We start from the raw sequence: 17,963 nt of genomic DNA on the forward strand, positions 1-17,963 counted from the left end.
TGGTGCTGCTCACCACCTCTCCACCCTGCCTCGTCTGGAACGCTCCATCAGCCCGTGTTCGCGAGCACCTGCTCGCCGACGGGACCCTTCTGGACGGCCGCCTCAGGGCCCTGGGTCTGCTCGCTCCCTGGCTCACTGCTGCTGAGTAGCTGTCCCACGCCAGGCCCTACGGGACGCGGACGGACGGACACAGACCCCGCTCTCACCGACAGACCGCCGGTGAACCCGGGCTGTTGCTAAACCGGCTGGCAAGGACCAGCCAGGGAGCCTCCCACATCGAGCTGAACCTCAGCTCTGACACCAGGAGTAGGCCCACGTGTGCGCGTGGCTGTGTCCCAGCCACGTCTCCCACCAGCAGGCCAGGATCCCGAGCTGCCTTCAGTCGTCTGCGCCAACGGTGAGGCACTGTGGGTTACGTGGCCCAGCGCCCAGCAGCGCCCCGCGGCACGGAGCGGCGGCAATGAGCGGCGTGCGGGGCGCTCTGAGGGGACCCTGGGGTCTGCGCGGAGAGACGGCGGGGGCACGGCCTCCCTGCCTGCAGGGCGCTCAGGAACGCAGACGAGCAGGGGCGGAAACAGAGAAAACGTGCTCTACCCCCTTGGCCTGGTTTCCCCATTTTGAAAACCACAGCATGGCTACCAAGAGAAAGTGCAGGGCCACGCAATAATGATTTGTAACCCCCACGTCGAGGCCACGCTGGAGAGCCCGCGTCCTCGCTACGGGCACGGCTGGCCCCCACCTCAGGCACCTGTAACAGGAGAGTCCAGGCTCATGCTGCCAGATCCTCCCATTTCTCGAGATTCCAGAATTTCTGTCTGCTGTGTGCGCTCTCCCAGCTCAGCAGCTGCCCTCCCTCTCCGCGGACGATGCGTGAGTCACACCGGCCGCCCCGGGCTCTGCAGGGGCCTCTCCCTCGGCAGCCTCACCACGCACACGGCTGGTGCGGGGTGGCCTGGGCCTGGCGCAGAGCCCGGGAAGCGCCACACAACCTGTGGGTCCTGGATCAAAAGGGTCCAAAAGCCTTTTTCTACACAAACAGGCTTGCTTGTGTGTTCCTCACGGGAAGGCCCTGCTCAGAGGGAACGCCAACGGGTGTGTGCGGGGGTGGGGGTAAGCTCATGTGTTGTCTGGTAGCTCTCTCCCTGCACGAGAACCGCATCTCTGTGAAGATGCACCGAGTCAAGGGTGAACCTGGGGAAGGTCCAAGGCCTCGTGTAGGTCAGACAAAAATTCAGCTGAGGCGGCTGGGGGGCTCAGTCGGTGAAGCGCCTGCCTTCGGCTCGGGTCATGGTCCCAGGGTCCTGGGATCGAGCCCCGCGTCGGGCTCCCTGCTCAGCGGGAAGCCTGCTTCTCCCTCTCCCACTCCCCCTGCCTGTGTTCCTCTCTCGCTGTCTGTCAAAATAAATAAAATCTTTTTAAAAAAATTAAGCTAACTACTTCATACCTTAACCCAAATTTTGAACAGAGACCGATCCTCAGTCTCTACCTCCAAGATAACGCAAGACTTGCACTGAAACAAACAGTATTGAGAGACAGGAACTGACATCCTTTTGGGTCCATAAACATAAGTTACTTTATTACACTTCGTCCCATCAGAACATAGCAGCCCCCTCTGTTCCGCGAGACCGGGCGTGACCGCGGGGCCTCCGGGCAGCAGTCTTCGCGGGGACGCGGGGCGCTGGGCACTGTTGAGATCGAAGTCACTTCTTACGAGGACATGGCAGGTATTGCACATCTTGACCTAAGCACGACCCGCAGGTCGAAGCAGCAGCGCTGAGGACACAGCACTGTGAGCTCCGTGTCCCAGGACGAGCGCAGGCCGGGCGCCTCCACGACCCATAAACACGTTTTTTGCAAACGTGTCAAATGGGCTTTCAATAAAAAACAAACTTTTAATTTTAACTGCACGGTCATGGCCAGAATAAAATGTGCGCGTGGGTCTCCCCCACAGCCCACGTCGTGAGCTGAAATGACCCCCACTTTCCTAAAGTTTGCGCTGCAACACTTTGCAGACCTACTCTGTGCCTGTTTTCGCCGCCTGACGGAAACCCACGGGGCCTCCCTTCCGGCAGGGAGGCGCTGCTGTGGGGACGCAGGGCTCTGGTAGAGGCGGACAGGCCGCAGGGAGCTTTCAGAAGCGGGGCTGCCCGTGTCTCCCGGCACGCGAGCCAGGCTGCTGGGACCTCCACCGGGCGCGGCGTGGTGAAGGCGACCGCCTCGGGAGGCACCGAGCAAGGGCTGCCGTGGAGTGAGCCACGGCCGCGGGCCCTGCCGTCCAGCCCCTCGGCGCCCGGGGGAGAGCGACCGCTGCTCGGCCTTGACACCACAGACACACCAGCCACGGAACGAGGGTCCGGATGGGAAGCCCAACGGCAACTCGGTCTATTCAGAACGGTTCTGCGGTCCAGACAAATCCGATTACCAAACGTCTCCCGTGTTTTGCCGAGTGCGCCACAGAGCATGAATACATCCTGCGTGTTTTCCCACGGATCCCGTGACCCACAAGCCTCACAGGCCCTGCGGTCGTGCACGCTCCCGTCAGGCGGGGTCCGGTCCCAGGCGGCAGCTCCTGGCCGTGGTCCCCACGCGCCCTGGACGCACGCATGCACAGTGGGCTGCACGCTTCACGCAGGACGCTCTAACGAGGGGCACGAACGGGGCACCCAGCTCGGGGCAGTTCTCTCCAACTAAGCCAGACACCACGACCGGACAGGACACACGGCACGTGGACTGTGTGACCAGAGAGACCACGCTGGCGGCCACAGCGCCACGTCAGGCCCTCCCAGACAGGTGGCCCGGCCTCCACCACCGATGCCCTCCTTGGTGCCGATCAGGGCCCCGCATAGGTAGGCGCGCGGGAACAAACCATAGCAGACAACGGAGTTATGACGGCAAAAATCCAGCCCCAGAGGCAAACCGAAGCTTTAAAAACACTTTGTGGCTACGTGGTAATTAACATGAACGACACAGTTGGTCCGACGGAGACAGTGCTGGACTCGGAGCCCGTGTCTACCTGAGCCCGTGCGGAGGACGCCAGCGGGGCCCGGGGCCAGGAGCCGCGCGCTGCAGTCCGGGCCCCCAGCGGCTACTGTCCCTTCTTGGGCGGCACCTGGCCGTTGGCCCCGGCGGGCCGGCTGCTTCTGGGTGCCGGCTGCGCGAAGTTCCAATCCTCCGGATGGAGCAGCTGCTGAGTCTTCTTGTGGGTCCAGTAGGGATTGAGGATGAGCGTGAGGAGGCTCAGGCCGACGAGGAAGAGCGCCAGGTGCAGCAGGTGGAGGCTGCTGAGCAGCCCGTCCCAGTGCCGGAAGCACACCCACCACATGTGATAGGTCAGCACCATTCGGCAGTGGAACATGTGAACCATCAGCCACTGATTCAGCTTCCAGAACAGCGAGTCGGACCAGCCGGCCTGTGGACAGAGCAGAAGCCGGTCAGCGCACTCGCACTCGAAGGGTCCACCCAGCCCAACACGTCCCCGCAGACGCACGCACACCCTCCCCTGCCTGGGGCTTCCTGGGGGAAGGGGCCGCCCGCCGACTGAGCACCACACGGACAGCGGGGCCCCTTCCTCACCCGTCCCTTCTTCTCCTTCTGGCAGTTTCTCCCACGAGCAAAATCCAGTCTTCTCTTCAATCTCCCCCCAAAGTTCACGTTTAACCTTGAGCTCACACATACCGACCGACAGATTGAGCTCCCGTACGGCAGCCCTGGGACGAGAATCTCCGAGACGAGAGACGCTGAGGATGATGCACATTTCCTGCCTGGAGTTTTGGTACTTTTATCCCAGGAGCCCGTGGACACAGGCAGAGACGGGCTTTCCTTAAAACAACTCTAAATTCACACTAAACTAGTTTCCAAGAGTCGTAGCCAAAACTGAACAGAGAACTTGAAGATGGTCCATCAGATCGTGGACGCCAAGGCGGGACCTCGCCAAGCACCAGGGCATCTGGCCCCAAGACATCCAGCATGGGGAGGGCCAGCACCACATTCCAGCACCCCTCAGACCTCCCACACGCCAGCCTCTCCAACCTTGTCTCTGCTGAACCGAAGCCACAAAATCCTCCTCAGGAGCTCCATGCCGAGGTGGCCCCCAGGGTGGCAGCAGGTCCTGCGCTTGCAGAAGGGAACTCTGAGCGGGCAGCAGAACGCGGCCTCGGGAAAGGGAACGGTTCTACTTGAGCTACGTCCACCCAGTCCCGATGCGGACGCAGCAAACCAACTCCTGAATGTTTTTAAACAACAAGGAAGGAATCTTAATCTCTCATGGCATAAAAATGTGTCCACACAGCTCTGACACAGGAGAACGAGAATCCACGGAATTGATGACTCAGGAAAAATAAACTGAGAAAAACAAGGAACTTCCCTGTTGTCTGAAAAACTGAACTTACCCAAAAATAACTTCACAACAACTCTGCAGGGTCTACGACTTTTAGAGCAGACATACCCATGCATGTTTTCTACTGATAATTCAGTTAGTGAAAGAACACCCCACAGAAGCACCCTATTTATGCGGGCAGAGTTTGAACACAAGCATGGACGTGAAGCGAGGAGACGGAAGGGCCCACAGAAGGGCCCCTGGAGGCTCTAACAGCACGCTCCCTCTCCGGGCACGTGGGTTCTCGGGCCTCCCGCGGGCAGCCTCCCTGACGGAGTCTGTAGGGATGGACGCTGCCCTGCTCGTGCAGCATGCCACCTCCAGACCCCACGGGCAGCTTTTCACAGACTCACCAAGCACTTCGTTTGCTCCCACCCTGGGTTTGGTGCCACTCAAGGTGGAACGTAGCCACATGCTTCCCGTGGACCCCACTCTGCTGGAGCAATAAACACGCAGGAGTGAGAGCCAAGGCACAAACCCGAAACAAGTGTAACACCTCCACTCTAAAGGGGCCTGAGACACAGACGGGGAGAAGCTGAGACCAGATCTGTGTTCAGCGGTCCTGACAGCCACGTGACAGAAGGATAAAACCAAATACGTCTGCTAACTTTTCTGTAAAATCAGAGGGCGAGGCTACAGTTCTCGGAGGCTCCTGTCTGAAGGAGAAGCCACACCGCCGTCAGCCCTCCACCAGCAGGAACCAGGTGCCCCAGCCCTCGGGCGTGCCCCAGTCCGGTGAGAAACCGTGTGGACTCTGCCAAGTGGTCCCATCACCAGGCCCAGAGGCGGCGATGGACAGAACTCAGACCACAGGTGCGCTGTTCATGAACCCTCCTCCAACACCCACTGCAGTACCGGGTGCAGCCTGGAGGCACACGGGGGGCGGGGACACACGATCCCAGCTGCATGGACTCTGCTCCCTTGGGCGAGCTTCTCTGGACTTGGCCACACTGTTTCCCAAGGGAACAAAGCACACATCTGCCCCGCGCGGCCTCCACCTCTAGAGCTGGTCCGTCGTCCGCGTTTCCTCCCCAGTCCCCACGTGCAACTGGCAGGGCGCCCGGTTACTACCAATGAGCGCATGCATCTTCTGTGGGGTCGTAGGAGGAGGCCACAGGTACACCTTTCTCAAGCACAGAAACACGGGAGCCTTGATGTTTCCAAAGTCAGATCGCTCCTGTGGAGGAGATCAGGCTTCGAGAGTACAAACTGTGGGGACACGGGAGCAGAGCGGAGCACACCTCAACGCCAGCGCCCCCCACCCCTCCTTCGTGCTTAGCAGCACGGACTCCGTCCCACTTTGCCATTCCCTCCAAATTCACAGAACAAAGGGCTCTTCCCCATTATTCCCCTCACTGCTAAAAGTGGCCTTCTTAAATTATTAATGTTCAGGGCGCCTGGGTGGCTCAGTTGGTTAAGCAACTGCCTTCGGCTCAGGTCATGATCCTGGAGTCCCGGGATCGAGTCCCACATCGGGCTCCCTGCTCAGCTGGGGGTCTGCTTCTCCCTCTGACCCTCTTCCCTTTCATGCTGTCTCTCATTCTCTCTCTCTCAAATAAATAAATAAAATCTTTAAAAAAAAAATTATTAATGTTCATATCACAAATATGAACTTTTACTCACAGAGTAATTATGTTCAGAAAGCTCGAAGCCTGAGAACTGAGCATTCTTTGGCATAACCCGGGTCACCTGGTGTCCAGCGTCACCACGTGCTCTGAGCAGGGACAGGGACAGCGTCGGTGACAACACGTACAGAGCCGCTTTCTGCAGCACAGCGTGGGGCATGTGCACGGAAACTGACAGGCCTCATGCACACCCGGGCCAGTCATTGTGGGTGAATTTTATCCCGAGGTTCGAGTCCTGTGCAATTCGTTTATTAACTTTAACGTTTCAGAATCAGTCAAGAAGGAAATGCTAGTAATAAGCCACTACTGGAGTCAGAGCCCGCCTTAAATCACGGTGACGTCTGCCGTCTTCAGGTCCATCCCATGCTGTCTCAACAACTCAGACCTGGTGCTCTGACAGATTCTTAAATCCGGATGCCCAACTACGCATGACTTTGGCAGCTTTACTGAAAGCTTAAAAGGATTTCAATACTGTAGGCAGCACTTACTTACGTTTAGTAGTATGTGAACGACAACACGGAACACTGACCTAAGCTACCTTAATTTGGGGTGCAGTTCTGCTGAAGGGGTCTGCCGGCTTGGCAGAGTCAGGGTGCTAAGAAGTGAACACACGGAGACCCCTTTCTCCATCCTGCAGAAACAGCACCCAGCGAACTGCAGAGGCAGCAGAAAAATCCAAAACCAAGTCTCTCTCCCGAGCCCACCCACCGCTGGAGTCTGCCTTCCTCCCGAGGATGCTGAGGACCAGAGGCTGGTGGCCACGCCGGGCCCAGGCGGTGGAGACACAAGTCTGGAGAAATACACGTGAAGCCGTTCAACACTGATCACCACTATGGACTGGAAGGAGACAAGAGGATTTTCTTTCTTTCTTTTTTTTTTTTTTTTTACGAAGTTCCAACAAAAAAATAACAAAAATTCCAGAGAACTAATCATCTGTTTTCTCAAACGTGGGCCTTACATCCCAGGCACGTCTGTCTAGTAGGTTTGGTGCAGGTCCCTGTTGACCACGGCGGTCCAGCCCATCCACGTGAGCGGGCTGCCCTGTGCGGGGGGCAGACGGGACAGGATGGCCGGACGGCAGCCCGTGTGTCCGGCACAGCCTCCGTCCACGGCTGACCACGACGCTGGTGCTGTGCTCACGGCCACAGAACGCAGGGAAGTCTCAGCCCCCGCTCTCCAAACTCGGGAAGCCCCTCTCATGGAGGGGACATCCACAGGGAGAGAACTGAAAAGCCGCAGGGCGTGAGCAGGACACACTGGCGGCGCCCGAGTCACGGCGTCTTATCAAAGCGACCCACCGCTGGACCAGCAGCCTCCATCATTCGGAGGTCAGCCGGCTTCACTCCTCCACTCCATTAACGATTTCCAACCTTCCCCCAAATCACTGCTGCCTGAGGACCTCAACCGTCCGCAAACCCCGCATTCACGAAGCTCCCGGGCACTGAGCAGCGGCTACAGCTCCCCAGCCGGAGGGCCGGGGTTCACGGGCCAGCCCCGGCCCTCCCGAGCTGCCCGGCCCGCCTGCTCGCCGCGGCACCTGTCCCCGTGCTCACACGTCCTCCTGCGGCACAAGGCGGGGGCAGCCCCGGGGGACCGCAGCAAGGCCAGACGCCGGCATTTGCTACGTGTGAATGGTCTGCCCCACGAACACCGGTCACTCACTCCGATGTTCCCACACTGTCTACCCCAGGGGACCTGAAGGCACCGATGATTCTTCCTGCCTCTCAATTTTCTCCCGAAGCCACCACAGCGTTACAGAAGTGCTCAGGGCCCTGACCCATTTGTGGTGACTGCATAAGACACTTACGAAACAAAAGCAGTATTTCATGTTTCACGTAAAACATCCTGGGAACAGTGAGCCACAGAAGATGGCAAGAAATCTGCGCTAAAGACAGAACTCTCAAGAGTCTCACCTGAACATTTTGCTATCAAGATGGTATCCAGAAAACATACAGCTTCTAAAAATACTGTTTTACAAACAAAAAGGCAAAAAATACTACACAAATAGTGATGGTAGGTCCCGACCCCTCTGATCAGTAGAAAAACCACCTTATTCAGAAACACCAGCGTAAGACGACACGCAAGCTGTGACAGACATCAGAAGGCAGCGGACGGGAAGCCGGACCCACCCTCCCCGCAAACACCCGGATTCAGCACGATGCACACACAAAGCTCCTTTGTGAGAAATCAGAAACCCTGGGGAGGCCCCTGCATGCGGGGGAATGTGAGCCGCCCTCGCCGTGGCAGGGAGGGACCCTCCAGCAGCCCAGGGTCAGGAGGAGACCCCAGAAGAGGGAGGAGTTGCTACATGCGTCCAGCACCCCACCCTTTCCGAGGGGCTGGCGGAGGACTGGCCTCGGTCTGGTTGGTCCTGCAGAGTCCAGCTGCCGGGCCCCGGGGAGAAGAGAGGCGGTGGCTGGGCTGGCAGACCCCGTAGCTTCTGCCCCCAACTCCAGCTCCGCACGGAGGGAGCGGACTGCACAGCGGCCGACTTTCCCCTGGGGAGGGACAGAGCCGGCGGAGAGCCCCAGAATCTCTGGCCAGGCTGACCGGTGGGGTTGGCCCCCGCGTGAGGACAGTGTGTGGAGCCTGGGAGAGGAGCTTGCTTTGTCTGAGCACAGGCAGCAACAGCCTTGGGCAAGGGCAGGGTCGGGCAAAGGTGTTCCCAAGGTCAATCTCCCAAAGCAGACCCTAAGGGACTGGAGTTAAATGATGTATCTCACAGAGAAGGACCCGTAACTGTCACGAAGATGCGAGTCACTGAAGTCACGAGAACAATGCATGAACAAAATGAGAATTTCAACAGAGACAGAAAATATTTAAGAAAAAAAAAAAGCCCCAAAAGGAAATCAAGGAGCTGAGAACACTTAGTAAAGGAACTGAAAACTTGACTAGAAAGCTTCGCCAACGTGATCCCCAGTTCAACGCCATTCCTACCAAAATCATAATGGCACTCTTTGCAGAAATAGAAGAAACCATTCTAAAATTCACGGAAAACCACACAAGACCACAAATAGTCATTTGAGTCTTGAGAAAGAAGAACACACGGAGGCACCACACTTCCTGATTTCAAACTATAATACAGAGCTACGCAAAACGGCATGGCACTGGCGGGAAGGCGGGCACGGAGCCCAGAGGCCAGAAGGAGATCCATCGCGGACGCTCAACTCGTCAACCACAAAAGGGCCAAGAACCTACAATGGGGAAAGGGCCGTCCCTCCGACAGGTGGTGCTGGGAAGACTGGGCCACGTTCCTACATCAGACACAAAAGTCAGAATGGGTTGAAGGCCCCAAAACTAACAGTCCTGGAAGAAAACATGGGGAAAAAGCTTCATGACTCCAGTCTTGGCAACGATTGCCCAGCTATGACGCCAAGAGCGCAGGTGACAGAGACAAAAATAAACTGGGACCGCGTGAAGCTAAGAACCTTCACGGCAGAGGCGCAAACACACGCCCACAGTGGGGGGAGGGCGCCTGCAGACCGCGTGACCAGCAGCAGACTACTCTCCAACGCAGATAAAGAGCTACAAGGCGCGAGTGGAAACAAAACTCTGATCCGAACATGGCTCAAGGTGGTGAACAGTTTTTGGGAGAAGACACGTCCATGGTCCACAGCTGCATGAAAGTGTGTAAGCTCGCTGATCACCAGGGAGAAGCAAACCAAAACCACGTGAGACCATTGCTCACGGGTCACGACGGCGAGAATCAACAACATGCAGGAGACCAGTGTGGGCGAGCACGTGGAGACACCGGGACCCCGGCACGGTGTCGCGGGAACGGAGGGGGGTGGCCGCCGTGCAGAACAGCACGGAGGTTTTACCACGTCATCCAGTCATCCCACTTGTGAACGCTCTTCCAAAATAACCGAAATCAGGATCTCGAAGAGCTGGGAGCACCTCCATGCTCACTGCAGCGCTATTTGCAGCGGCTAAGATGCACCCACGACCCAGGTGCCCGCGACGGACCCACGGACACAGACAGAGTGGCGCCCACACACAACGCAAAACCCGTCTGCCTGAGAGGAGATTCTGCGGTGGGCCACGTGCGTGAGCCTTGCGGAAACGACGCCCGGAGGAGTGAGCCTCCACTTATGTATCTAAAGTAGCCGAATTCACAGAACGGTGTGGGGTGGTGGCTGCCCGCAGCTGGAGGGAGAGGGGGCTGGAAGCTTCGGCAAGCACGGGGGGCAAACTCGAGGGCTCGGCCGTGACACGCCGTGCCTGTGGTCCGCAGTAACGTCCTGTCCACGTAAGAACTCCTGAGGCGGGTGGATCTCATGATAAGTGTTAAAATAACATAAGATGAAATAAAAATTTTAAAAAAGATGTGTGTGTACATATATAGTTTATGGATTTTTTTTTTAAAAAGCATTTGAAAGAAAAATACCATGTTTTCTGGGGCTTACAACATCCTATCGACTAAGTGCTAAGATCCAGAGAGTCTTGTTTCGCTACGGAGCCAGAAGCCTAAGAGATTTGCAATTAGAACACGGAATTCAGCCAGGAGGAGCTCCTCACGGACTCCGCACACTGCGATTTAGTCTGGGGTGACCACAGAGCACGGTGCCCAAGGAGCGGGCTCCACCATGGGTGCAGACCAGGGCAGCAGCGGCAGAGGCCCCCGGTGTCCCGCCGGAAACACTCACCTTTAAGAGCATCCAGGAAATGCAGGTGAAGGGGGTGCTGGCCTCCAGGAGCAGTGTGGTCATCGCCAGATAGTGGCCAGCTTCCAGGTTGACCAAGGAGCCAAGAAAGCCAAGAAAGGCGAAGAGATGATGGACCACCAAGAACAAGTCAAACGTGCGGAAGAGCGCGTTGGACAGGTGAACCGCTACATTTTCAAAGAAGAAGAATCCAGTTGCCGTGGCGATGTGGAACCAGCACCAGTTCTGCTGGCCGTGCACCTTGTCGGCTTGCAGCACGGGGTCCACCAGCAGGGCCCACAGGCCGGCAGCCGTGCTCTGAATGCCAAACACGGCGCGCGTGGCCGCCAGGTCCCAGAAGACCTTCTCTCTGGCCACCAGAGAGCGGTACGTGGTGTTGAGGGAGGACGACAGCTGGTGGCAGACCACGAAGACGCCCAGGTAGAAGACGAAGCCGGCGACCGCCAGCGTGGAGCGGATCTTCCAGGACGTGTAGTCCAGGTCGAAGATGCTCTCTGCCGTGCCTCCATCGCTCACAGGAGTCATCCTCCTCGACTGAGTCTGCCGCGGGCGTCCCAGGCCCACGCCCCAGCTCTCCAAGAATGCAGAGTCGGTGCGGGTGCCTCTGGGGTCTGCATGCACCCGTCTGCCACCTGCAGAAGGACAGACGGGTCACTCCGCGTGGAGCAGGCAGGAGCGAGCCCACAGCCCCGCTCCAGCAGGATAGACGCACTCTGGTAATAAGGATTTCTAAAAACCTTTTCACCGTATCTGAAGACACACAGACACCACAAGAAAACACCCACACCCGTTGGCGGTCCAGGACAAGGCCGGGAGAGGAGCCGGGAGCTAGAGCGGAACAGAGTGGACAGGCCGTCCTGGACTCTGCCACGGGCCACCCGGGAGTCACGCTGTGTGCACGCTCCATGGGGTAGCACACGTTCAGACAATCACACAGCCATGGGCTCTCGCCCGGAAACCGGAGACAGAACACTGGCCTGGTCGTGCGCGGTCTGCAGGGCCACGTCCACGTGCCCCAGGCCCGCCAGCCCCCACGTCCCACGTGCTGGCTTCGGACTGACTGCGGCCCGGGTCACACATGGCAATCTCTGCGGTGCGCAGCAGACGCGGTGGTGAGAGCGTGAGGATGCTCGTCACCTAGCCATCCGCCCTTAAAAAAACCGCAGGAAAACCTAAGTCCCGGTTCCGGTCTGTTACCCGCCAGGCAGGGTCAAGTCCGCCCTCAGTGCCCCGTCGGAAGCAAGTGCGGGGACTGGATCGGACGGGCGAGGCCGCCGCACGTGCCCATCTGCGGACAGTGGGAATTACTGCTCCCCGGAGCTCCGTGCTAAGGCCCCCCCCCCGACCAGAGCATCGTCAGGGCCTTCTTGAGTCTCCAAGTAACTCCGCTTCCAACCATGAAAACGATCCCCTGCGCCACAGACAGAAAAACATCAACGGAGCACGTCCCCGAGGGCCGTGGGTAGAGCTCATGGCCGCCCTGTTCCCAAAACTCGTGCTCTCCTACAACCAGGGGCTGCCTGTGGGCAGAGAAAACATCACGAACACACTTACCTATTCAAGAAACAAGTTCAACTGAAATAAGCCAATGACTTTCCTCTGTAACGACGTAAAAACAAAAGTTCATCCTGTCATCGCCCATTAATATAAACTATTTCTTTTCACAACCAACCCACTTCCTATTCCTACGTAGGTTCGACAAAACTTGGGAGATCACGGGAAAATGGACTTCAAATCTGATTTCCAGTACATTTAAGAAGTTTCCTGACTCCGCGTTAGAAGATGGTTGCCGTCCGGGTTATTCTAGTTAGCAGGACAGAGTGGACTGTAGTCACCCCCGAAGAACGCCGTACGGGTCTGCGCTCCTGCCCCGTTCAAGCCTGAGCCCTGTGCTCTCAGGACCAGACCCCACCCCGCCCTGACCCTGCTCCATGCTCCAGCCCTACGCAGCCTTCCAGTTCCTTTAAACCCACCTGCCTTATTACCTCTGGGCTTCTGCTCCCGCTGGGTCCTGGACCTGAGTCCATGCACCCGCCCCGCCTGTCAGCCCCTCTTACCTTTCAGATGTCGGCATCCGTGCCGTTTCTCCAGAAGCCATCTCAGACCAGAGGAAGTGCCACGACTACCCACCCTCTGTCCCCTCCAGCGCTGTATCTAGACATGCGCTCTGACCACTGCTGGGACCCCTAACCTCCCCCAGACCAGCAGCTGTCTGAGGCCAGGGCCATGCCCACCTGTCCATCACCTTGCCCCCACCGACAGATACAGCACCTGGCACAGAGGACCCGCTCAAGAAGCACTTGTTGAACATACGCACAGATTTCAAATTACGCTCACACGGTCAAAGTTACGTAAGTTTGGACGTGTTTTGTTTGTAAAACTGCAAACAGCAGTCTCGAGTCTTCCAAACAGACAGGGACGTCTGAAGCTCCCTATGTCAGACTTTCAGGGAGGGGACCCCCAGGATCAGGGGCTCACCAAGGGGCCTCGGAGGCCTGGCCTGCAGGTTCCCCCTGGGTCCCCGCCTGCCCCCCACACCCCACAGCTTTGCAGGGGCTCGCCGCACACGGCACTTCCTTGGGGAGCAGAGGACTCTGCCTCACAGCTGGTGAAGGAAGAGCAGGCCTGCAGGGGAATCGGGCTGCCCACAGCAGAGCTAAGACTCTCCATCCCTGGGGAGACACCACATCGAGCAGAGCGTCGAGCCACAAGCATTAAACCAGCTGTGAATCTGTGAATATTCAGTGAAAAGCAGCAAAACGGCCCTTCTGCCCAGACGGTTGCCATGACCAGTCAGGACACAGAACGTACTAGCTCATTTAACCCAAACTATAAAGGAACCATTTCCAACCACTGAACTCTTGGATTTGATAACGGTCCTATAATCAAAGGCCAGTATCACAGAAGTGTTTGTTTTCCTATTTCTCAGTGAACACGACCTCTAAAGTAGGCTGGCTCTCTGTCAGTAGGAATCTGGCTCCGGGAGGAGAAAAAGACGAGACCACACCCAGTCACTCCCTTTCTACCCAGGGCTCTGGGTCTGCCCCAGTGCACGTGCCCAGGAGTGCTCTGCACCGGATGGGACTGCAGGAGTCCAGCCGGCTGCTCCCATGCGTTCACAGGCATGTTCTCTCTTCCTCACACATCCCAGAACACTTGCGAGTTCATGTGCACACACACCCAGTTTAACACCAGAGGACAGGCTGGAAAGAGCGCTTGGCTCTGGGTATCTGTGCACAGATGTGTGTGTGTTTCTCCCCCTCTATGCTCTGACAACTTAAAAACCTCCCTGGCTGGGGAGACTGCCCGCCCAGGGCCAGCCCGCTCTTACGAGATAGCAAAGCAGGGAACTAACAGATCAGAGCCTTGCCTCCCCCGTCTGTCCCCGCACCCAGGAGCAACATTCCTCTGCCTTGATCATCCAGGCCCGGTGCCACCCCTATTGCCCAAAGCCCATCAAAATTGTTCAAAGTCACCAGTCCTGAATCATTCACCCTGTCCTGCCTGCTTTTCCCATGGAAACCCCAACAAAGGCCGTGGCCTAAGGCTTCCCCTGCCTCCTGACCTAGTGCTTCCCCGGGGGGCGCAGCATGGGGTGGCCTGGAGTGCCTTCCGTCTCTAGGACCCATGAGTATAACGGCCTTGGTCATCCTGAGCCTCTGCTCCGTGCCCTCTTGTGGCTGCACCTACTTCATAAAAGCACGCAGAACAATCTGGTTCTGCAGCAAGTCACCTTCTAACCCCATGAGGATGGGGGCCAAGAGGTTTACAGAGCAACTTCCGGGAAAGATCTCCAGGGTTCGGGAACGAAGCCTCACGTCAAGCACTTCAGTGACCAGGAAAAGGTTACCCTACGCAAAACTGTAAACTCTGCGAAAATACGGACTCCTCCCAACATTTCTTCTTGTACTCGTCCACATGGCAGTCATGAGATCTGGGTTACAGTTCCCATTTTGCCACGATTGCATCAATATGCTCTTAGCTAAGTCACCTAACTTCTGTGGTGCCTTGGCCTTGAAATGGGAGTGCTCGCCCCACTGGAAATGGCCAGTACAGGTGTTGTTTAGGGAGGTCCAGGTCAGGAGTCAGGGACTCCAGGGTGCCAGGCCCAAAGGAACAAGAACAGTGCGTTCTGATCTTGGTTCCACTGCTTCGGAGCTAAGAAAACACGTTTCGTAAACTTCGTGGGCCCCAGTTTCTGATAAGAATAAAAAAATGCACAGAAATGCAGGATAGTAGGGTAGTGCTAACCAATACGAGGCACCCATTATGTGCTCAGCACAGGCCATTAGGTCATTTAGGCTTTACAGTGTCTCCAATTTCCGTACCGAGCCCAGGCTCGGCCCCCTTGTTTCGGACGGGATTGGCACCTGTCAGAGACTTTAGAGCTCCCGCCCCTGGTGCACGCAGATCACCAGCAGAGGTTCTCTGTTTGGTCGGTTTCTTCCCTACTTATGGAACACGCCTGGGACAGGGCCCACCTCCAGACTCGGCCTTTACTGCCCTGGAGTGATGGCCAGGCGTGGGCACTTTCTGTGTGGCCAGGTGCCCTAAGGCAGGTACAGAGCCCCTGGACTGGCATGATCTCCAGTCCCCATCTGGTTGTAAAAACCGCGGACTCGGAGGTAGAATGGTTTGGTGTCTTCCTTCTTCCAAACCAGGCTAGCATAACCTACGTGCCTTAGTGGGTTTGACACATAAGCAGATACAATTAAAAAAAATCAGATTATCCTGCTGGAGAGAAACCCGGAAAGCAGGCCCCCGTGAGTCCCTCTTTCCTGCTGCCCCTCCTGCCGTCCCTGCTCCCCGGCAAGCAGCATGGGGACAGGCAGGGGCCCGACGCTCCGGGGGGGAAGGCATGTGCACCGTCCGTCCCGGGTGGGTACGGGGCAGGCCCCTGAGCACTGGGGAAGAGGCTGGAGCACAGACCTGTTCCTGGGTCCACATGTTCTGGACCACATGCCTGAGTCCCTACCACTGAGACACTGAGGCGAGGATGGAGGAACAGGGCTCGGCGGGGAGGCCCATGGAAGGTGGCCACGGGCGGCACGAGCACTTTCCCCGGGTGACAGGGACTGGTTGCCAGGGCTCAGAAATCCAGGAAAAGCCCCGGGCCTTTGAAGTACACCACGGCACAGCCCGGGGCCGGCTGCCAGGTCTGGGAGCCTCCTGGACCGCCTTTTTGAAGACGGTTTCGGATCTAAACACAGAACTGCAGACAGGTGAGGTCAGACACAGAAACGGACAGCAAGGCCGGAGCTGAGACAGACTATGCCAACGAGAGAAACCCACAGCTCACCCACCGCCCCCGTTCTCTCCCCGTTCTGGTCCCCATCCCTGCTCCAGGCCGGATCTCACGTGCTCCTGCACAGCGGCCGACGCGGTGCCTGAGCGAGCCCATGCTGGTCTGGCCTCATCCGGCACTGTGGGCGTCTCGGGGCCCCTGGGACCAACAGGACCTCCCAGCTGGGGCGCTCCAGCGAGGTGAACCACCAAGCGAGGAAGGCCAGGCCTCGGGTCGCAGGGAACCGCAGGGACCCCGTCGGGGCAGCAAGTCAGCCCCCCCTGGAGCCCTGCGGAGGTCCCGCTGTCCCTTCCACGGCGTCACAGTGCTACCTGAGTCCACGCACCCACAAAATCCACCAGGCCCTATTCTGGAAAGGCGGCGCAGACGGGGTGGGGCGGAGTTCCATTTCTCCTTTTGTCTTCCATTGGCCCGTCAGTGCGACCACATCCCCCCCAGCTTCGATGGCACAGGGGACACCAGGGTCACCTTCATATGGGCCTGCAGTGCAGGGGCAGTCACAGCTGGGGGTCACTGCTCCCTCGCGGGTACAGCGGGAGGCCTGGCAGCGCACACGCAGCCCTTCCTCCACGTGGAAGGCTCCGGAGCCCAGGCCCTACAGCCCTGCACCTCCGTGGTAGAAGAGCTGTGGCCCAGACGCGCTGGCTCCTGGAGGGGCCCGGAGCCCCATCCCTGACTCGCTGCGAGCCTTGTCTTTGGGAAAAATCAATCGACAAACCTCATCTTTCTTTCTTGTATAAGATTTGGTGGTTTAAGCTGATGCATTGCACTGGACCAGGCGTTTTTTAAAGAATTCCTGGGTGTGAGTTTCAGGGCCATAGTGATCCAGCGGCCGCGTCTCCAGGGATGGGACTCTGTGGCCACCAGGACCCTTGCAGCTCCATCTGACACCCACTGAAGAATTCATGGGGTGCTAAATTGCTAAAATACCAGTATTTTTGCATTTGACTGCAATAACTGATCCAAAACTTGGAAATGAAGTCAAAAAGATGAAGAAAGGTTGCGTGCTTTTCAGGTCCTGCTGGATTACTGGCTAATAAAGCCCCTGAGGATCATCTGACTGCGGGAGACAAGTGTCACTTCCTGTTTCCCCGGGGACTGGCCCTGTCAGTGAAGTGACAGGCTGGACTACGACACCGGTAAAGGGCTGTGATCTTCCTCTCAGCCCAGGGAGAAAGAGATAATGGAAGGCCGTGGTTTCATTGCACTGGAGGTACCCACCAGCGCCCCGCTGAACCCCACAAGCCTATCTGAGCATTCCTTTCATTCACTGGTTTTGACGGGCTTTGTCTTCCTACTGGATCGACCATCCATGAGATCAAAGTAACCTGACAAGGGTTCCCCGCTTGCATGAGAATTATGTTTGTAACGTTTTCAGAATTTTGCTTTGGCAGTGTGTAAAAATATTTCATCCAAAATAAAAAAAAAAAAAGAGAGACTCAAGGAGCAAAATTTAGGAAATATGAACAAGCATAAAAACACAAAAATAAAATTCTGTAATCCCCTAGGGCAGCTCCAAGGAGCACTACTGCTTTGGGTTCAATCATTTGCTGGTTCAATCATTTCACTCAATATAAACTCTTATTTTTTCCCATAAAAAGGGATCAGGTATACACACACTGCCTCGCACCTGCTTCTTTCCTCTCCACAATACAGGACTCCCGGGCAGCGTCTCCTCCTGGCACTGAGACCCTCCCCCTCCCAGGGATGTTCTGCTACATCCAACACCCCATTAGGTTTCCCCCTTTCTCACGGTCTCAACTGCTCTGCAGAGAACTTCCTGGAGGCTCCAGAGAGAACCCACCTCATGTTCAGCTCCAGTTTTTTAGGGATAGGAGGTGCTCAGTGAGAACCTGAACAGCAAATAGGGCCTGGAAGGTGCTGGAGGAAGGCTCACAGCTGAGGCCCCGCTCCTTCCCGACCCCCAGGGCTAACCTGCACAGAGCTCCCCTAGACGCGGGGGTGCTCCCCTGCACAGGGCCCCCCCTAGACGC

General features: G+C 57.3%; 1 protein-coding gene across 2 annotated transcripts in view; it reads right to left on the minus strand.

Moving 5' to 3' along the window:
- Window positions 1-1,408: 1,408 nt before the first annotated feature.
- The window catches only part of CLN8 (CLN8 transmembrane ER and ERGIC protein), a 16,882-nt gene continuing 327 nt past the window's right edge, over window positions 1,409-17,963 (minus strand). The window contains exons 1-2 of one of the 2 annotated variants that reach the window (XM_032413744.1): window positions 4,030-4,495; window positions 1,409-3,409 (exon numbers count right to left, since the gene is read on the minus strand). In XM_032413744.1, coding sequence (XP_032269635.1) covers window positions 3,086-3,409; window positions 4,030-4,452 — 747 coding nt within the window. In that variant the 5' untranslated portion in view covers window positions 4,453-4,495 and the 3' untranslated portion in view covers window positions 1,409-3,085. Of the gene's footprint in view, window positions 3,410-4,029; window positions 4,496-10,646; window positions 11,297-17,963 lie in introns of those variants that run through there. The other variant, XM_032413743.1, reaches the window with a different exon arrangement.

This window comes from Phoca vitulina, unplaced genomic scaffold (assembly GCF_004348235.1).
Source record: "Phoca vitulina isolate PV1807 unplaced genomic scaffold, GSC_HSeal_1.0 scaffold15, whole genome shotgun sequence".
Classification (NCBI taxonomy): domain Eukaryota; kingdom Metazoa; phylum Chordata; class Mammalia; order Carnivora; family Phocidae; genus Phoca; species Phoca vitulina.